Below are 22,354 nucleotides of genomic sequence, written 5' to 3'. Positions count from 1 at the left end.
ATATACGGGATACGAGCTTCCGCAGTTCTTTGTCTAAGCTTATTGGCCAGTAGTCTGTCGGCTTTATTACCCTTGGCATAGAAAGTCTGTTTGAACTGCTGAACCTGTGCTCGGTGTCTGCTTAGTTCCAAGGCCGAGATTTGTGCTTTGATAGTGTCAATTTGGGTGAGAACCTGGGGGTCCAGGGAATCCTTATGCGAGGAGTTTAGTCTCCTCAGGGTAATGTGGAGTTGGGCAAGAGAACTTCCCAACCGTTTCCTATGTTCTGTTTTTAGTTTGATAAATACTCCTCTCAGATATGCCTTGAGGGAGCTCCACAGACAGAAGTCATCGACTGCACCGTTATAGTTTATACTTAAGAATTCGGAAATCTCACTCTGAATGAGTACAACCTGATCTAGGGTTGAGAGTAGATATTCTGGGAGCTTCCAGGAAGGCCTTGATGAGGCACTGTGAGGGTAATTCAAAGTGAGTTGAACCGAAGAATGGTCGGACCATGTACATTCAGGCATGTGATTTGACTGGACCAGATCCAGCAGTCTTGACTCGCAAAAGATGTAGTCAATTCTTGTATAGGAATTATGTACTTTAGAGTAATATGAATAGTCCCTGGAGGGAGGGTGGTGGGAACGCCAGACATCAAATAAGTTGTATTGGGCAAGGAGATTGCTAAATTGCTTCACGGACCTAATGGTTTGTTTATCGCAGGGCTTGAGCTTGGGAGAGCGCCTGTCTAATGTCGGGTCAAGTATCATGTTGAAATCTCCCGCCAGGAGTACATTTTGAGTTTTGTGGGATGTTAACAGTCTCAGGAACTTTCTCAAGGCTCGTGTTTGACCAGAGTTTGCGCCATAATAGTTTGCTAAAGTGTATAGGATGTTATCTAGTCTGCAGTTCAGTATCAAGAATCTCCCTTTTGGGTCTTTGTAGATATCTATCTTTTCAAAGAGTATGGACTTGTGAACCAAAATTGCAACTCCTCTAGATTTACCCACAAAGGAGGCCGTCTCTACTATCGGGAACTGTCTGCAGTGTAGGGAAATAGAGGAGCCCTCCACCCAATGTGTCTCTTGCAGGAAAGCTATTTTAGATTTTGAGCGGGTCAGGTAACTAATTAGCCTATTCCTTTTGTCCGGAGTATTGAGCCCTCTGGTATTAAGGGAGGAGCAGATTAGCGCCATTTTGGATAGGACTAAAGGGAAGGGAAGAGGGGGGAAGGAAGAGGAGACAGAGGGAGAAAGAGGAAAAAAAAAAAAAAAAAGGGAGAAGAAGCAAGAAAAGGGGGGGGGGAGTAGCAGAGAGAGGAGGAAGGGGAAGAAAGGGGGATAAGAGGTGAGAGGCAAACCTAGGGCAAAGAAAAGTTAGTTGTTCTTAAAGTTTGAAGCAAGTCCAGAGTGTTAAACCCCAGATCGGGATTTGTTACTATATAGGTGTGTAGTAGATTGAGTGTTGCGGTATGACTAAGAAAAACCGCATTAATCGTCTTCCCTAGGAAGGGAGGCACATTTGGACCAAGGGGTTAGGGGGGGAATGGGGGTCTGTAGCTGGGGGGAGAAGGTGGTAGGGATTATAGGTGGGAATTACAGTTAGTTGCAGGCCATGTAGGAGGGGGGGCCGGCCGCACTATAACAGAGAAGTTGAAGCTAAGGGGATTGGGTTCAAAACTTAGATTGTCGGCCTTATGGCCCGTCACATAGAATGGTTATATAACATTGGAAAATATGTAACAGTGAAAACATATAGCAAACAAGAAACATAATAAAACAGTAAACTCTCAGTTATTGCTACTTTAGTATTGTTAACAGTGGAGACACCAAGAAGTAGAAACTGGGAGTCATCTTCACATGACATTGCGAACAGATAAAAAACATTTCCAGGGTTTATAGAAGTGGAGCCTAGAGAGTGCTCTGATCTGTGCCTGGTAACTCTGGTAGAACAAGTAATAATGGGACCTCTAAATGTGTGTTGGGCAACTAAAATGCCCACGCTGCGCTTTAAAGAAAAATGTATGAAAGTGAAGTCTTACTGTATTGCGCTGAATGCTACTGACCTTGTTATGAGTAGACTTCTATTTAGGAACTCATTCTGAGAAGCTAATGGTAAAGTTACCTTCTGCTCAAGTAGGTTATTAACTCCTGTCGCCTAGCCTCAAATTGCGCTAAGGGGTGTTAAGTGCAGGCATAATAGTCCGAGCTGGCATATTACAGTTATTACAGCGTCTCTACAGGGTATGCAGTGTATGGTTTTGAGACAAGTACTATTCAACTATAGTCGTGATGGTTAAATATGTAAGGAGTGTGCTCCGGCTGGGCCCACGCCGAGCACTCAAAACTAATGAATTAACATGACCCTGATTGATGAGGATAGGCTTCGAGTTACTAATCTAGGGTGTCCAGGCTAGAGATCTCTAGGCAGCTAAGGCAATATTGGTCTCCAAAAACAGTAATGATAATTGATAAGCAAAGAAGTCTCAGTTAAATAACACAAACAGCATAAACAGTAGAGAGCGCATTATGAATGGATTGTTAAAAATAAAATCAAAGAGAGATACTTATCGTCCAGAGTCCACTGGAAACAACACATAAGTCCGAAGGGATCTGTGTAGGTTGGAGCATAGTCCTTCAATAAACACATGGACAATGTCTCACAAAAACTGTTCATGTCAAGCAGACTCCAGGATACAGTCCCAGCGGGGTGTCCTAGGAAGTTGGTGATCCAGACCTATGTCTCTGAGGCAGAGTGGACCATTCCTGGTCCTCGTATCGCTTCTGTGGACCTAGGCCTCTGAGGGAAGGAGTTGACCAGTCTTTGAGCCTTAAGGCCCCTGTAGTTCCCTGCCGGTCTGTAGAAGTAGGGGAGGCTGTCCATTCTGCTGCCGTAGCACTTAGCTGTGTTTGTTTAGGCTGAGGTCTATCTTTTCCTTTTTGGGGGGGATATAGATTCCACAATTTTAGAAGCTCGTATCCCTTGGTTGGGGTCTGCACAGTGAACATCTGGTTATTTCGGAATATTAACAACTTTATGGGGTAGCCCCATCTATATCTGATGTCGCTTTTCCGTAGAATGGAAGTGATTTCGGTATAAGTCTTTCTTTTTTGAAGGGTCCTCACAGATAGGTCAGGGAAAATTTGTAGGCCTTTGAATTTGTCAGGAAGAGATGGTTTCTGAAAGTGCGCCCTCTGGATCCTCTCTTTATAAGTGAAGTAATGGATCCGGACTATTGTATCTCTTGGCTGATCATCTGACAGACCCCTGGGCTTAAGTGCACGATGCGCACGATCCATCAAAGCTTCCATTTCTGTGGCTGGAGGAGCAAGCACATGAAACAATTCTTTTAGATATGGTTGCAGGTCAGCTGCGGAGACAGTCTCGGGGATACCTCGGATCCTTAGGTTATTCCGCCGAGATCTATCCTCCAAATCAGCTATTTTGTCATCTACTACTTCAAGGTAATCCGCCAATCGCTGCGTGTAGGATTGTAAATTAGAGTGTTCTACAGCAGCATCCTCCTGTCTTCTCTCCAGGGAGTCTATTCTTTCATTAGTAGATGAAATCTCTTTTTTGAGTTCAGCCGTGGAAGCTGTCATCTGGGCTGTAAATGAAGCATGATGCTTATCCAGTAGGGACTTTAGTGAGTCCATAATGAATGAGGGGGTGACTGCCTCAGGAAGGGCTTGTTGGATATTCTGCATAGCCGCTAATGTGAATTCTGAGGAATCAGATCTGGGGGAGTCAGGGGGCTCCAAGTTGCTCTGTGAAATCCCTCCTGAGGGCCCAAAATGGTCCATCACAGTTTTTTTTGGTAAAAAAGGCTGCTTGTTCTTTTTTCCCCTCGCTGACTGCGACATACTGGATAAGAAGTAAGATGTGTACTCTGTGGCGGAGGGCCTTTGGAAAGGACGTGGACAGGAATGTCAAGGTGGTTCCCCTTAAATGGCTTTAGAAATCACTGTGTGGTAGACAGGCCTAGATGGCCTAGTGGTAATTATTCCATGTTAGACGAATGTAGTATTTATTTGAATTGGACTATCCGCAAGGGCCTGGGTCATCTGCCTGATGGCTAAAGAACCAGCTTACTCAGTCTTTTATAATGTGACAGGTCCCTCTGTATGGAAACCAGGTGAAAGGCACTCTTCCCGGGGAAATTGCCACCTCTGGGCCAGGCCGGAACAGGGGTGGTGGGTATGACCTGCTGCAGTAGATACAGCAGGAAAGGGAATGGGAGAGTGCCCCCCTGCAGTACTTTCTGAGCTTGCTTAGTAGATATTTATAATTGTCTTTGCAAGAGGAAGCTGTGTTAAGTAATGGAGAGAGGTGATCAGCATAAAACAGTCTCTGTCACTGTGCTGCTAGTCTAAAGGAGGACCTGCAGTGTGATGTTAAAACAATCCCTGGGTGGCTCAGCCACCCCAAACACTTTTACTTGTTCTTCTGTAAACTCCCAGTCCCCTCAGGCAATAAAGTGGGTCAGAAGAAAGTGGAAGAGAAGTGCTGTGCAATTTTAGTGTTAGTCTTCAGTGAGAGAAGTGAGCTCCTCGTGGCCAGCCGGTGGATTTGGGACTATAGCAGATCACGCTCCCAGCAGCTGCAGCAGGCTAAACTTTAGCTAGAGCCTTTAGGAGGGTCCGGTTTGAGTGCTCAGCATGCTCAGCAGTGACTGTGGGGGCTAAGAATCAGGGAGACTAGCTGCTGCTCTATGGCATAGGGTAAATAAAGATGGCAGTTTCGCGCCAAATTGGAGGTGTTCTGTCTCTGTATCTGGGTCCAGATTGGTGACCCAGTGCTATTGGAGAATGTTGCTCCCAGAGCTGGGCCGGGTGTGTGAGAGCTAAGCAGGTGAGTTACTGCGGAAGGTCCAGTTGATATCACTCACCAACAGTCTGGCTGTGCAGCGCTTGCCGCTGGGCTCCAAGGCGATGCGGTAGTGTGGGCTCCGGAGCGGATCCCCAACCCTCCGGAGCTGGCGCCTCTGATGAGTTCGGCTACTATTCAGTGGGAGGCGGTGTAGCTAGCCCCGCTGACGACCTGGCTCACTTGTGGGATATTTAAGAAACAGCTCCCGACTCTGCCCCCACAGCTGTCAGAGTTGATCCGGGTGCCTGGATGTGTAAGTGCGCTCCGATGCAGCGCTAGGGAGAGAGCAGGCTGGGACCCAGGGTTGGAGGTCCCGATAATGGCGGGATCTCTATGAGGTACAGCTCCTCTGTTTCAGCTGCAGCTTTCCGGTGCTGGGAGATGTTAACGCACTAGCGTGCAGATCCTCAGAATAGACCTGAGTAGTAGTAGCAGGGAAATACAGCTTTTAGATTAAAATAACTAGTAAAAACTGTGCCCCTTAACTAATCTGAGCAGAGAGCTCTTACTAAGTACGGCCAGCCATGATGGAAGTTGGCTCCGCCCCCCACCACACACTTTTTTGGCCTTACCGCAAAACGACTTACGTAAATTTCGTAAAGTCTTTTTGCTATGGGACTTCCATAGCGCCGGTATTACGAGTCTGTCCTGGGAGGCCAAAAAGTGAGCGGTACACCCTACCCCGTCAAGAGTCCTAACGCATTTTAAAGTCAGTAGTTATGAGTTTTATGGTACAACGCAGTAGCATAAAACTCATAACTAAAGTGCTAAAAAGTACACTAACACCCATAAACTACCTATTAGCCCCTAAACTGAGGCCCTTCCGCATCACAAACACTAAAATTAATTTTTTAACCCCTAATGTGCCGCTCCGGACACCGCCGCCACCTACATTATATTTATGAACCCCTAATCTGCTGCCCCCAACATCGCCGACACCTACATTATATTTATTAACCCCTAATCTGCCGCCCCAATGTCGCTGCAACCTACCAACACTTATTAACCCCTAGTCTGCCGCCCCCAATGTCGCCACCACTATAATAAACATATTAACTACTAAACCGCCGCACTCCTGCCTCGCAAACATTAGTTAAATATTATTAACCCCTAATCTACTGTCCCTAACATCACCGCCACCTACCTACATTTATTAACCCCTAATCTGCCGCCCCCAACGTCGCCGCCACTATAATAAACATATTAACCCCTAAACCGCCACACTCCCGCCTCGCAAAAATTAGTTAAATATTATTAACCCCTAATCTGCCATCCCTAACATCGCCGCCACCTACCTACATTTATTAACCCCTAATCTGCCGCCCTCAACGTCGCCGCCACTATAATAAACATATTAATCCCTAAACCGCCGCACTCCCGCCTCGCAAACATTAGTTAAATATTATTAACCCCTAATCTGCCGTCCCTAACATCGCCGCCACCTACCTACATTTATTAACCCCTAATCTGCCGCCCCCAACGTCGCTGCCACTATAATAAACATATTAATCCCTAAACCGCCGCACTCCCGCCTCGCAAACATTAGTTAAATATTATTAACCCCTAATCTGCCGTCCCTAACATCGCCGCCACCTACCTACATTTATTAACCCCTAATCTGCCGCCCCCAACATCGCTGCCACTATATAAAACCTAACCTAAGTTACAATAACACCTAACACTACACTTTAATGAAATAAATGAACTAAATTAACAACAATGAAATCAATTACATTAAATTAGCTAAAGTACAAAAAACAAACACACAAAATTACAGAAAATAAAAAACAAATTACAGATATTTAAACTAATTACATCTAATCTAATAGCCCTATCAAAATAAAAAAATGCCCCCGCAAAATAAAAAAAAACCCTAGCCTAAACTAAACTACCAATAGCCTTTAAAAGGGCCTTTTGCAGGGGCTATTGGTAGTTTAGTTTAGGCTAGGGTTTTTTTTATTTTGGGGGGGCATTTTTTTATTTTGATAGGGCTATTAGATTAGGTGTAATTAGTTTAAATATCTGTAATTTGTTTTTTATTTTCTGTAATTTCATGTGTTTTTTGTACTAATGTAGCTAATTTAATTTAATTTAATTGATTTAATTGTTATTAATTTAGTTCATTTATTTAATTATATTGTAGTGTTAGGTTTTATTTTACAGGTACTTTTGTATTTATTTTAGCTAGGTAGTTATTAAATAGTTAATAACTATTTAATAACTATTCTACCTAGTTAAAATAAATACAAACTTGCCTGTAAAATAAAAAATAAACCCTAAGCTAGATACAATGTAACTATTAGTTATATTGTAGCTATCTTAGGGTTTATTTTATAGCTAAGTATTTAGTTTTAAATAGGAATAATTTAGTTAATGATAGGAATATTTAGTTAGATTTCTTTTAATTATATTTAAGTTAGGGGGTGTTAGGGTAAGACTTAGGTTTAGGGGTTAATAACTTTAATATAGTGGCGGCGATGTTGGGGGTGGCAGATTAGGGGTTAATAAATGTAGGTAGGTGGTGGCGATGTTAGGGACGGCAGATTAGATGCTAATAATATTTAACTAATATTTGCAAGGCGGGAGTGTGGCGGTTTAGGGGTTAATATGTTTATTATAGTGGCAGCGATGTTGGGGGCAGCAGATTAGGCGTTAATAAGTGTAGGTAAGTGGCGACGATGTTAGGGATGGCAGATTAGGGGTTAATAATATTTAACTAATGTTTGTGAGGCAGGAGTGCGGCGGTTTAGGGGTTAATATGTTTATTATAGTGGCGGCGATGTTGGGGCAGCAGATTAGGGGTTAATAAGTGTAGGTATGTGGCGGCAACATTGGAGGCGGCAGATTAGGGGTTAATAAATATAATGTAGGCGGTGATGTTGGGGGCAGCAGATTACGGGTTCATAAGTATAATGTAGATGGCGGCGTTGTCCGGGGAAAAGTGGTTTTCAGCTTACACCAGCAAACAAATTGATAAAAGACATAGTGGACACCTTTAAAGGTTCTGTTGCTAAATCTCAAGGGTACTTTGAAAATTTGTTACCCCGACGGACTACCATTTTGGCAATCTTTTACTACTTAAGGGTCTCAAACGGTGCACGGGTGGGTAACTACCATATGCATCTGACTAAAATAATTGAACTACTATATCTAAATGCCTATTATAGACCTCAAAATTATTTATTATATCTTGAAAATAAATAACCAATAAATATTGTTCGGAAATTGAATACATTACTCATAAATAAAAAGAAGTGACATCACATCAAACCTTAAAACAATATAACCTCAATTCTAAAAATAAAAAGCTTTCTGCACTAAAAATAATCTTAAAATTTTACCAATAAAATAAGATTAATACAAACTAAATCGCCTAAAAGCATTCATATAAATTAATAAATATATATAATAAAATTGATATATCTAAAAAATATGGTTAAGAGTAACGTATAGATAAACTATCCTAGATTTCATATCAAGGAATCTATATGTGAGGTCAATATTATATTTTTATACCAAACCAGAAGCAATGGATTCTTAGAATAATACAAAATGAGTATATGAATAATTCCTATCATATCCACTTACTAACTACATATATGCAGCTATATCAATGTCAATATTCAACCCTAATGGTTGTAGTGTCTTTAACTTGTAGATCCATTTTGTTTCTAGTCTTCTTAAATCTAATAATCTATTTGGTTTATTTGGTGGGACCCAATCTATCACCTGTACTTTTAATGACTTTGGATTACTGCCATGGTGTTCTAAGAAATTTTTGATACACTATGTGTTCAAAGCTTCTCTTTAATATTGTAGATGTGCTCATTTGTTCTGCGTCTAATCTTCCTTTTGGTGCGGCCTACATAAAGTTGCTGTTTATTGTCTCTCAATTTACTGCAGAGAGGTGTCAATATCTCTACCACTGAGAATTGGTTAACCACATGGCAAGGTACTTTTAAATGTGGTAAAGCTAGGTGCAACATGTGTGCACATGTAGATAAATCTCCCACTTTCTCTAACTCCGAGTTGACAGAAACTTTCAATATCACAAGTAGAAAAAATTGTGACTCCACATATGTAGACTAGTTACTGCATTGTGGGTGTGGCCTACTTTATGTAGGCCGCACCAAAAGGAAGATTAGACGCAGAACAAATGAGCACATCTACAATATTAAAGAGAAGCTTTTAACACATAGTGTAGTGTATCAAAACATTTCTTAGAACACCATGGCAGTAATCCAAAGTCATTAAAAGTACAGGTGATAGATTGGGTCCCACCAAATAAACCAAATAGATTATTAGATTTAAGAAGACTAGAAACAAAATGGATCTACAAGTTAAAGACACTACAACCATTAGGGTTGAATATTGACATTGATATAGCTGCATATATGTAGTTAGTAAGTGGATATGATAGGAATTATTCATATACTCATTTTGTATTATTCTAAGAACCCATTGCTTCTGGGTTGGTATAAAAATATAATATTGACCTCACATATAGATTCCTTGATATGAAATCTAGGATAGTTTATCTATACGTTAATCTTAACCATATTTTTTAGATATATCAATTTTATTATATATATTTATTAATTATATGAATGCTTTTAGGCGATTTTTTCAATTTTATTAATCTTATTTTATTGGTAAAATTTTAAGATTATTTTTAGTGCAGAAAGCTTTTTATTTTTAGAATTGAGGTTATATTGTTTTAAGGTTTGATGTGATGTCACTTCTTTTTATATATGAGTAATGTATTCAATTTCAGAACAATATTTATTGGTTATTTATTTTCAAGATATAATAAATAATTTTGAGGTCTATAATAGGCATTTAGATATAGTAGTTCAATTATTTTAGTCAGATGCATATGGTAGTTACCCACCCGTGCACCGTTTGAGACAGTCTTTCTTTTGAGAATTTATTTACAACCCATATTGGAGATGTCTGCTCTTTATAAAATCATATATGTATGGATTGGCTACAAGAAATTAATCAAGTGAAGAAATAGCCCCCATGATAATTACTGTCAGCAAATAGGAGCAACATCATGACTGTTAGTATTAGGGAATTTAGCCCCATTGAATCATATCATTTTTCTGTTTGAAATTCAGCATGTAATAATATGGATAAGATGCATAATTTTGCAACATTGTATCCCCACGATATTAGGCCAAAAAAGTCATTTTGTAAGGGATATTTTGTACATGATATGCTTACTATTTTTTCTTTGGTCTGCCACGAACTCTCTACCAATCAAATGGGCAGGATATGACACACCCATGGCAAGCCCTGTGGGGGTGTGTTTGTCAAGCATGGACATTTTAAAAAGCCGAAGAGCGCTAAAAGTAAACAGTACTCGTTCACCTCTTGATAAAGCCCGACCGAGGTTCGGGGGAAACGCGTCGAGGAAAAGGACACTGCTCCTGGTCTTTCTTTGTGGACGGTCAGTGCGGTATTGCAGAAGGACAGTCCGGACGCCTTGCATTTACTGGGACCGGCGAATAGGAACTGTTTGTCATCTTTGTTCCAGCGCACACAAAGACAGTTCAAATCTCCAGGCTCATTTTTGTTTTTAATCTAGTAAGTGCAACATTGTAAGTTGCGTGTGTTTTATACTAATAAATCTTGAATCGTGCCCTGGTGCGCTTCTGTTTCTTTTTCTTTTACATGGTCATGCAACAAGTCAAACAAGGATCCTTTTGACTGATCCGAAGCAACACCGGGAGAAACCAGCCCTGCACGCGGGGAAAAGTGGTTTTCAGCTTACACCAGCAAACAAATTGATAAACGACATAGTGGACACCTTTAAAGGTACTGTTGCTAAATCTCAAGGGTACTTTGAAAATTTGTTACCCCAACGGACTACCATTTTGGCAATTTTTTACTACCTAAGGGTGAAGTGTGATATATTTTTTTCAGGGACGTTAGTATCAGGATGTATCAGCATACTAGCGGACCTCTGTTTTAAATGTGCAGCATTGTATTAATTTTACTGTTACAAAATCAGTTAGTTTTGAATAATTGCCATATCTTGAAATATTTATTGATTTTCTTTTTCTTTATTAGCTATAAGCATTAATAGCCTATATTGCTTTATTTTGTTAAATTAGAAGGTGACGGCATTATTAGGAATATATATAACACAAATCAATACAGGCACAGATAGTTAAGCGCAATATCATCATTTTTAGTTGTCTTTTATAAATGTTATTTCCCCATAGTAATCAATGGGGCTGCGTTAGTGAGTTATACGCTGCTTTTTTGCAGGTGTTAGACTTTTTTTCAGCCATCTCTCCCCGTTGATTCCTATGTGGAAATCGTGCACCGCTGACTTAAGCAGCGCTGGTATTGAAGAGAGATTTGGAGCTAAATTTTGCTCTACGCTCACTTTTTGTCTTTTAACGCTGGGTTTATAAAAACCCGTTATACCAGCGCTGTATGTGAGTGGTGAGAAAAAACTGCTTGTTAGCACCGCATAGCTCATAACGCAAAACTCGTAATCTAGCCATTTGTTTTTATGTTATTGTACTGAAAAACAGTAGGAATTTGTATAGTGACAGTTTCCGTGTCATTTGTGGGTAGGGTTCACCTGATCATTCAATTTTTTGCATTTTTTATATTTTTTAATGGGGGCATCCATTATCTATTAAATTAGAGCCAATCTAGAAAAACTATGTTATATTTGGGATCAGCGACACAAAATTATCCTAAAATCGATTTAATATCATTGGCAATAAAATCAGTGTTGACCTGTGTAATAATAATAAATCTTCCTTTTTTGTTATTTACATATAGGTTTAATATAGCAGCTACAGCGATTTTCTTTGCAGTTCAGAGTTTCCCTTCATGCTAGTACAAATGTTCGAATACTTCAAAACATTCCGGTGAGAACACATCTCTTTCAGCTTTCCGTTTTTACCCATATAAAGTGCAGGCTAGCTTTGAAAAAAGGTTTGTACTCCAAATATTACAAAAATCCTTATGAACTTTTCCCAGGTTGCAATCAAGGACACAAAAGACACTTTACCTATTCACACTTCTGGAACTAATCATATTGACAAATTCAGTTTTTGGAGGCAGGGTGGACCAACTGTAGAGTAGATACATTTATGTGTTTTCAAATCACATGCTTACTCTGGCACGCTCACTCCCCTTACCCTAAATGAATTGGGTGAGTTATAACTTTGAATCACAGAGTTCATTGTAGGTTGCAAATTGCATGCCAGATTTGTAAACATATATTTTTTTCTATTTTATTTATAACTAAGTTTATGTGTCTTGGTTCTTCTGAGAACTGAGCTGTTGTCTTGGAATTTTGTAGACACAAATGATCTGATTGTGTTGTGTCACATAATTTTGACCTTGTGTGACACTTGGAGAATAAATTACTAAGCTATGCGTCTTTATATAACAAACTTCACTTTTAATTATGTTTTTTTTAGTGAATGAGTTAAAAACTTTAAGCCGCAATTAAATCATGGAAAGAGAAAACAACTGGTATAAGATAGAAGCAATCTTTTTTTTCAACAGGCAAACTCCCAATTTAGCTTATCTTGTTAGTCGTCTTTGGTATTTTTTTAATATTATTAATATTAAGTTAAAAAAAAAATCAGTGACTGCATCTTAAACCACATCCTTTTTTATTGCAAAACAATTGTTACATAAACTTCAGAAATGCCTACAGCAGTAATTTTATTATTTCTAAACACAAAACCTAAAAGTGCAATGTGAATCCAGTAAACATTTGTTTTTTTCCCCATAAAACACTTATATATTTACACAGTGATTTCACAAAGCAGTTTACAAGTTTGCCTTTTTTTATACATAAACAGTAATATAGTATAAATGGCACAGTCTGCTATGTGGAATAACTGCATTTGTACATAAATATATGTATATACTAACAACAAAGCATAAGAAATTAGAGTGAAGGAATGTATTTTAACATCCTTTTGTTTTCCCTTTTCATTTAAAGCCATTGGCCATTTTATGTATAAATAGACTCCAAGTAAAAGTCTATGAAATTCTATTGCAAACACTGTCCCAGACAGTAATAGCAGCAAAAATTCTCCAGATGTAGGGTACGGGGCAGTATACACACTCCTTTCAATATTGTTACATGCTCAGAGTTGAAAATCACAGATTTCTTTTTTTGTGTGTTATCAGTAACTATTCAGTCTGACTCGCATAAAATTGGTGCTAGTCTATCAATGGTAAAAGTATTTTTCCTAGAGGGCTTTGAAATGTATGTGTAAGATGTGTTCTAAGAAGAAGCAATATCTGATATAAAATACTGGGATATTGAATGGTATGCATCACATTAAATTCAATTTTAAAGATAAATGCCTGTCTGAAATGTTTTTTTCCTAATTTAAATCTATCTAATCTATCTATCAACTTTCATCTATCTATCTATCTATCTATCTATCATCTATCTATCATTATGTCTATTAATCTGTCTGTCCATCTGTCTATCTATGTAGGCAAACAAATATGTTAATGCCAGTGTTAAAGCTCTCATTCAAATGTTCAAATGTAAGGAATCTAAACCCTCTGTGAAATTTTATGTAGTGAAATAATTGATGCCATCTATATTGACATTACCCACATTACCAAAAATGTCACTGTCATCAATTATGACATCATACAAATCATTTTCATCATCAATGACATGATTGAAAATGTGACATCTCATTCACCATTGCTCAAATAACAACAGATAATAATACATACTAAAGTACCATTATACATTTTGAATGAATGAATAAATACATGCATACCTATTCAACAAAATAACAATATATGACATCCTTATCTGTTAGAAGTGTTGACATTGTGTATAAATACTGCTTTTAGCAGTATATATATATATATATATATATATATATATATATATATATATATATATATATATATATATATATATATATATATAATGCACAAATAAATGTTACATTTATAATCAATACAATTAAATAGCAATAATTTTTAACAAAATTAAATAATCTTAACATTCATAATACCTATAAAACACAATGTTGTAAACATTTTTATTCTGTTACTAAGATTTAATAACTTACACTTATTTAAGGAGCTCATAAGAATTGGATGATAATTTAGTAAAGTCAGCGTATTTAAAATAAAAATAAAAATTGCATTTAGAGAAAGTATATGCCTATTTAACAGACCCTTACAACCAGTAAATAAAGCACTTATATATATATATATATATATATATATATATATATATATATATATATATTTTTTTTTACAAATGTTTATTCCCAATTCATTTTTAAAAACATTACATAAGAAAACCAGCAAAAAAGGTTGGGTTAAAATCATTCTAAGGTAATTTAAAATAAGTATGATAAAAATAGTATGCGTTAGTACATTTTGAGTAATAATATGAGCATGTGACTGAGTAAAGGGGCACTAAAATACTGGGTACAATTACAGTAGCAGGGTTACTATTCACCATGTTATTGTTTACTCTTCTATACCTTTCTTCAAAGCTGTTCCTTTATTTTAACCCTTTAAAAGTGCTGGTGAGTTAAGCTCTGAATCTTCACATTGGGCACCTCCATCTTGGAATTTAAGTATTCTTGTACCCAGTGACAGTTCAGTGACATTTCTGTCCTCTTGACAAGACATGTACTTCAGTTTAGTGTGCACACTATAGAACAGGACCAGTACATTTTTAGGTTGCTTCATTTCTCTCTATTTTTTCTAAGGGATTTTAAATAATTGTTATGTCATTTTTAAACTGTGTAACTGCTTTCTATTGTGCAAACTACAGCTGTTAAAAAGCTGTCAATGTCACTGATCTGTAAAAAGAGCTTCTGTCACAGGATGCAGCAATTTGTGTGACTGCAGACCAAGATGGTGTCACCCAGTATAAACATGCACAATTTTACCAACTTGCTTGTGTAATGGGTTAAAATAAGAGATCCACAATAAGAGAGCTGCAGGTGTAGTAGTAACCATTATAGTGTTGTTGTACCTAGAAGTTTAATGTCCCATTACTTATTTTTTCTTTAATTTAAAAAAATAACTTGGACAGTAGTTGTGTAGGATATAATGGGGCCTATCTCTTAAGCTCCATACGGAGCTTGAGGGCCCGTGTTTCTGGCGAGCCTTCAGGCTCTTCGCATTCAGCGATATCTGTCGGACATGATCCGCTGATCTGATCATGTCGGACAGACACATAATAAATAGGTCCCAATGTGTGATGTCATTGATGATGATTGATGATGTTAGTGACCTCCAGTGATGTAATCATTGATGTAATCAGTGAGGTTGCAAAAAAACTAACAAAAAAAACAGGGGGTATTGCATTAAAGTTCAGAATTTCCTGGCTTTTGAACTTTTGAAGTAAACTTTAAAATAAACTTTAAAATAAAAAGAATATATTTTCGTTCCATATATATATACATAAAACAACTTGTTGAACTTATGCTGCTTACATTTTGAGATATTTGGTATATGGTATCTATATGTAATTTTATTAAGTATACTAGCTCAAAAGCTCTTGGGGGTAGTTTCATCAATTTGAGGGCACACATGATCCACTGCAGCACATCGATAAATCCAGACAGCATATACTGTCGGCATTTATCATTGCACAAGCATTTCTAGTGAAATGCTTGTGCTATGCCGCCCCCTGCACAGGAGGTGTCAGTAAACCTGATTGTATCCGATCGGGCTGATTGCTGTCAGACGCCTCTTACGACCGCTGCTTCTTCACTTACATTTCCGGTGAGCCAGAAAGTATGGGGGTAGAGAGCAGCATCCGCTGCTTGGTAAATCCACCCCTTAGTCTTGTAAAACGGTGATATATTCTCTAAACTGGGGCTTGACAAATTCATTGAATCTCAGGAGCTGCTTAGAATCCTAGGTAGCCAGCTATATATTGTTTTGTTAGGAATCAGTGAATGTTTTTAAATAGGCAAGTATATAATGGTGAATTCATATACAGGACACTAAACTCTTATTGATCTGATTAACTGTGCCGAAACTCTTTACTGCAATGTACACATTTTGTAGTTGAGTGATTTGAGAAATATTTGTATCCTTTTATCAAACCAGCAAATGATTGTGTTTAATTGAACTGTCCACTGAAAAAGTCATACAAACAGGTAATATATGCTCCTAGCAGCAGTCATTGTTATTTCTGCATGCTTGATCTTTCTGGAAAAAAAAGGCCCTACTCAGGTTTTCTGATTTCTTGGCACAGAGTTGTCAAATTGTCTCATTGAAAAGTATTGATGGAGTTAATGTGGTGCAAAGATATTTAAAAAACCTTATGATAACTGGGATTTCTAATGGATTGAAACAGTTTTGAATATGTAAGCCCTACTAAAAACAAACACTTTGCATGGCTTTTCTAATAGATTGTATTGGAATCCTATTTCATATCCAAACTATATGCTGGTGCTCTATAAATACAAAGCTATTAAATACCCTCTGTGTGAAAACGGGGTGCAAGTGTAAACTGCCTGTTCCAAAAATGACTAATAACAATATTGTTATGCGTCTTCTTTCTCTGTTTATTCAAATGTATTATTGTTGTGTAAAAAGCCTTAAATGTAATAGCAGACCACTAGCACAGGTTTTATGCAATACACTACTCTATCCAGTATTATGAGGATTGTGGTTATTATTTATACATGATTAGCACTGGTTTGGAAATTAGTGAACTCTTTGCAAACACTTAATACATTTCTGAGACATATATACTTTTCTTGGCTTTAAGAAATCCCTTGCAGTTTTTCCACTAAAAAGGATTTTGATTTACAAATTATTATTCACATTTTTTTGTAAGAACGACAGTAAAATGTTTAAAAATTAAGTGTGCTATTCTATTCAATTACATCTGTTTAATGAGCCATTAAAATTAGACTATGGTTATCTGACCTTAACTTGGAATGCTTTTATTTTTAGTTTTACACACAAACCTCATAAATATTTTGCTATCACCCTATATTTATATTGCTTATGTATTGTAAGGTTTGCATTCATTTAGGCATTTCTAAAAGGGATTTTATTCATTTCTATTTCATAAATCTTTTCAAATACTTGATATACCCCCCCCCCCAAAAAAAAGGCAACAATAACATAATTGTACAACTCATGCAGAGTATCCAAAACAACTGATCATTCATTCTTCCTGTGACATCAATTTGAATAATTAAGTTTAACAATGAAGTATTTACATAGAAAAATATCAACTGCAGTGTATATCTGAAATGAAACAATCACAACTTTTTCTTTTATTTTTTTCTTCAGTTTTATATAATAGGTTCAATGTGCTAGGACCTTAATAATGAAACGGTAAGAAGTATCTGGCAGTGATTGTAGACATTAAAATATAATATTGAAAAATAGTAAACTATCTGGTGAACATAATACACTCCTCCCATAAAGCATATAAGCATGTTATTACTGTACCCAAATGCATGCGTTAACTGAGGCAACTGCATTGACAACAAGTGGTATAAAAATAAATATATAACATTGAACCAATAAAATACATTCATCCTGAGCTTACTCTACTGTGCTACAATGCCCGTGAAAAACAAGAAAGGTTTTATTTGGATATGTTTTCTAAACTGTCCTTTCTTGTGTATACTTTACAGTATGAAAGGCATTTCTTTTCCTTCATTGTTTGTTTTTGTTAAAAAAAAAAGGATGAAATGGTTATGTGGCACTAGAACTTAATATAGAAGAAACAGGTCAGTCATCATACCATTAATATACTGTCTTGCTTTCTAATTAAAAATGGTCGTTCAAAATATTGTTGGCATAAGAGATTTCCAGACCTGAGACTTCTTGTTGTGGAACACATTAAAGAGCATAACAGAGGCTTCTTGGAACAGAGTAAACATGGGTGTATAATTGTAAGATGTTCTTGATGTCGTGCAAATTGTTAAATTAACCCACACAATTTAAAAAAATATGCCGTCCGGTGCATTAAAGTTTTACTCTCATGGGAATATTAGTTATTCTTTGTATGAATAAAAATGCACATCTTTCATCATAAAACAATGTCTCAATGCAACAAAATGTAAGACCAGCAAGGTTGTTACAATGTGACTGCTTGAACAATGGCCCTTTTTCAATGTTCCACTTTGTGAGGTTATTTTATTTGTATAGAAAATTTTGGGGGTAGGTATGTGTAATAGATCATCCTTATTACACTTATCAAATTGTTCTAGATCTAGCTATGCTTGCTTTCAAAGCTACGGAAGGCCCCTGTTCTTGATAGTCTTCTCTGTGATAGGTTGTCTCCTCTACTTTCTGGTTTGGATGACTTACTCCTTTGGAATGAATTTCTAAGGCTTGCAGCATTCCGCTGCCTATCAAGTTTGTCACTTATTGAATAACTTTTCTTGGTATATGCATACATAACATTTGGTTCCTCTGCAGAATAACTATTTGCCCGTTCTATTTTTGGAAAAGGTATATTATTAGACAGTGTCCTGGAGAATGAACCATCTTGGGCAGATAAAGTGGACACTGTGCAAGTCTTTTTCCCTTCTGTTTCATGGTCTTCATTATCTGAGCTTGTGTGACTAAGCTCAGCTTCTCTTTCTGGGTGAGAACAACTTAAATCTTCTACTTTTTCTCGAACACATCCTGGAGATGTAGACCTTTCTGCTGTGGCCTGCGGGGTATTGCTGACACACCTTGTGTCTATACAGTCTGTTATACTTGTGTATTCTGCTGTCTTTACAGGTACACAAAGATTGTTGTAATAACTTCTCGAAGGGGTAAACATAAAACTCTGGGATTTTACTATGGGTGTTTCTTCTAAGATAAATGGAGCAGTGGCAAGATAGCGACTACTTTTAGAGCGCTCTAATGTATGACCAAGAATAGGATCGGTATCCCATGGATTTTGGCCACTTGGAATGTTTGATATTTCTGTAGGATATATACTTGCATCCATAGATGTGGTTTCCTCATAACTAGGATTCCTACTGCAGCTGCTCCCACAGTGAGTGGAAGAACCACATCCTTTGCCAGCCATAGAGATATCAGCCATGTTATCTGCTGTACAGCCTATATTCATTGAGTTCTCTCCACAGTCCAGACCAAAGTGTGCCTCATCCATTGCTGAAACATATATATCTATGCAAGATGAAGGCCTTCTTGAATCTGGGGCAACAGACAAAGAGTTTAATGGGGAAGAAGGAGGCTTTGTATCTTTTGATATTGAATGAGAACTTATAGCTCGATGAAGACTTAAGGTCCTCTCCTTAAAAAAACCTTCCATTTTTTCAAGCCCACTTTTGTCTTTTAAATTTGTTGCGTAAAAAGATTGACTTCTCATTCGGGGCATAATGGTGGGAGAGGTAGGAGACAATGGCTCTTCTCCTACAGGATCTATAATTTCATGCAACTTGTAGGCGTTCCCTTCTTGACTGTTGAAACTGCTCTGTCTTATTATATATGCTGCATCTGTGCAGTCTGAAGAGGTTCGAGATCTTGCTTTATTTGTTTCACCTTTTTCAACCCCAGTGAGTCGTTCCATTGCTGTAGCCATTCTTCCAAGCATTTCCTCTAACTGAGCAAGTCTGATATCAACAGTCTGAAGAGACGCCTTCATAAAATGCTCCCGTTCATTCACTTCCTCCAGACGCATCGACATGTTCTCCACTCTAAAAATTTCCAGAAAAATATGATTAGGATCTTGCAGTCTATTACTTATATAACGATTCCTTTATCAAAATGTTGCATTTAAAGGGAAATTAATTAACAAGTTCCACTATGCATATAAAAGAGCACAAATTAAACAATTTGCTCTCATTAAGAAAGTTGATACTGTTTAAATATTAATGAAATTAAAAGGAAATGTATGATTGCTGTATATCATATGACATGCCACTGTTAGTGCTCATTGCAGGTGCAAGTGTAGGCTAAATGCACACAATGCTTAAACGGACATTAAACCCCTAATTTTTCTTCCATAATTCAGATAGAGAATACAATATAAAGAACTTTCTAATTTACTTCTATTATCTAATTTGCTTAATTATCTTGATATTCTTTCCTGAAAAGCATCTCTAGATAGGCTCAGTAGGTGCTGATTGGTGGCTGCACATAGATGCCTTGTGTGATTGGCTGACTCATGTGCATTGCTATTTCTTCAACAAAGGATATCTAAAGAAAGAAGCAAATTAGATAATAGAAGTAAGTTGGAATGTTGTTTAAAATTGTATTCTCTGTCGGAATCATGAAAGACAAATTTGTGGTTTGATGTCCCTTTAAGGCCATATTAGCTCCAGGTTACTTGTATTTTAAAAGTTATCATTGCTTCAGTGATAACTTTTAAATGAAATGTTTGGCAACTAAAAGGTGTATGCAAAAAATGTACTAAGTGATTTTATGCAGTGCATTACCAACTCGACCATCATGTTATATTAATATACCTTTAAGCAACTACTGCTAGCCACAGATAGCTTTTGCTGTACTATTTTAAAGCCAAATAAAGTTTAATAGCACTTAATATCCTTCTCTAAAGAAGTGGGCAAGATTAATGTAAAAATTTACTATGATAAAAACTACTGACTGCTGATAAACTCTACATATTATTATGCTTTATAGATGCTTTGTTTAGAGTGACACTTGTCAAAGTCACAATGGCTTGCAGAGACGCAGATTTAATACTCAAATAATGCCAAGTGGCTTTGAGGTGGAAGTCTTCACTTAAAGGGACATGCCACCCACATTTTATCTTTTATGATTTAGAAAGAGAATGCAATTTGAAACATCTTTCTAATTTACTTATATTATCTAATTTGTTTTATTCTCTTGATAGTCTTTGATGGAAAGCATATCTAGATATGCTCACTAGCTGCTCATTGGTTGCTGCACATAGAAGCCTCGTGTGATTGGCTCACCATGTGCATTGCTTTTTCTTCAACTAAGGATATTTAAAAAATGAAGCAAAATAAATAATGGAAGTAAATTGTAATGTTGTTTAAATTTCTATTCTCTATCTGAATCATGAAAGAAAGATTTTGGGTTTAGTGGCCCTCTAAGTATAATCAATCAAATAGTAAGATTTAAAAGAATGACATCTAATATTGATGATGTGTGCTTTAAGAAGACCATTGAGTACTCCATTATGTATTGTTATTGTCATCATTCTTGAACAGCAGTACTAAATGTGCTGGCACTTTATATCTTTATGATCATTTTTAAAGGGACATAAAACCCAAATATTTTCTTTCATGATTCAGAAAGAGCATGCAATTTTAAACAACTTTTCAATGTACTGTATTTCTAATATTTATATTTTGCTTCATTCTCTTAATATCCTTGGTTGAAAAGCATATCTAAATAAGCTCAGGAGCTGCTGATTGGTGGCTGCACATAGATGACTTGTGTTATTGGCTCAGCCATGTGCATTGCTATTTATTCAATAAAGGATACCTAAAGAATGATGCAAATTTGATGATAGAAGTAAAATGGAATGTTGTTTATTTCGGTTTAATGTCGCTTTAAGTAAAATGTATTCTTTTACCTAATATGTTCTAGCTATCCTCTTTTCAAACAATTAAGGATTAAGTTACTAAAATTAAAGGGACAGCAAACACATTGTAATTACAAGAAATGTCTGTTATGTTGCTACAGAATAACATATCAGCCAAGTCTAAATGTTTTTAAAACAAATGAACACACTTTTTACTGCAATTGTTTTTCACTAGACAAACTCCACCCACCATTTGTCTTATTTGAATAAGCCAATCTGAGAATTAACCTGCAGACAACAAGGTTAGCCACAGTCACAGTGTTAGTGGAAGTAAACTGTTTTGCAGTTCTTATCAGTTAAAGCTAATTAGGGAAAACCTGTGACAGGGTTAGCCATGAGAAGTCAGCAGGGTGCATTTCAAGTTCTGAGAATTAGAGAATCCTCAATTTTCAGAGCTTCAATACATGAAAAGGGCACAACATAAATAATGAAATTATATTGCAAAGTTCTTTCATTACACATAAGTGAAAATTTTATATAAAACTCTCAAGGTGTTTACTGTCCCTTTAAGAACAGGTTTTCAAATTTTCTTATGGATTCCACAGACTTCATAACTAGAAACAACATGGCTTATGGCTAACATCCTTTAAGCCCTTTCCTCACTCACAAGATGTTATTCCAGCTGCCCCACATCTCTTTTCTTTTCCATCATCTGATTCTTATTAATCAGTTCCTCTTGTCAGACATTCCCTCAGAACTTGCAACTTTACAGATCTTTATAATTCACTCAATTAACACTTATCCTCATACCCAATGTTCTGTCTTTTAACTGTGGGACCAATCATGCGTATAGGCAATTGTCATTCTCTCTTTCCCTTTCTCACTCTAGTTTTGTTTCCTGTTACACAATAAGCTTGAACATTAGACATATTATATATATTTTTCTCCTTTTCAGTTAAATAGATATGGAAGTCAAATTTAAACGTTAATGATTTAAAAAGTGCACAGAAC

General features: G+C 36.9%; 1 protein-coding gene across 4 annotated transcripts in view; it reads right to left on the bottom strand.

Moving 5' to 3' along the window:
• Positions 1–17,596: 17,596 nt before the first annotated feature.
• The window catches only part of TRPM3 (transient receptor potential cation channel subfamily M member 3), an 814,585-nt gene continuing 809,827 nt past the window's right edge, over positions 17,597–22,354 (bottom strand). For all 4 annotated transcript variants that reach the window (XM_053702508.1, XM_053702509.1, XM_053702510.1 and 1 more), the window contains one exon: positions 17,597–19,526. In XM_053702508.1, the coding sequence (XP_053558483.1) occupies positions 18,083–19,526 (1,444 nt within the window). In that variant the 3' untranslated portion in view covers positions 17,597–18,082. The remainder of the gene's footprint in view (positions 19,527–22,354) is intronic.

Source organism: Bombina bombina, chromosome 2 (assembly GCF_027579735.1).
Source record: "Bombina bombina isolate aBomBom1 chromosome 2, aBomBom1.pri, whole genome shotgun sequence".
Taxonomy (NCBI): Eukaryota; Metazoa; Chordata; class Amphibia; order Anura; family Bombinatoridae; genus Bombina; species Bombina bombina.
The sequence above is the reverse complement of the archived record's forward strand: the minus strand, read 5'-3'. Positions and strand labels throughout refer to the sequence as shown.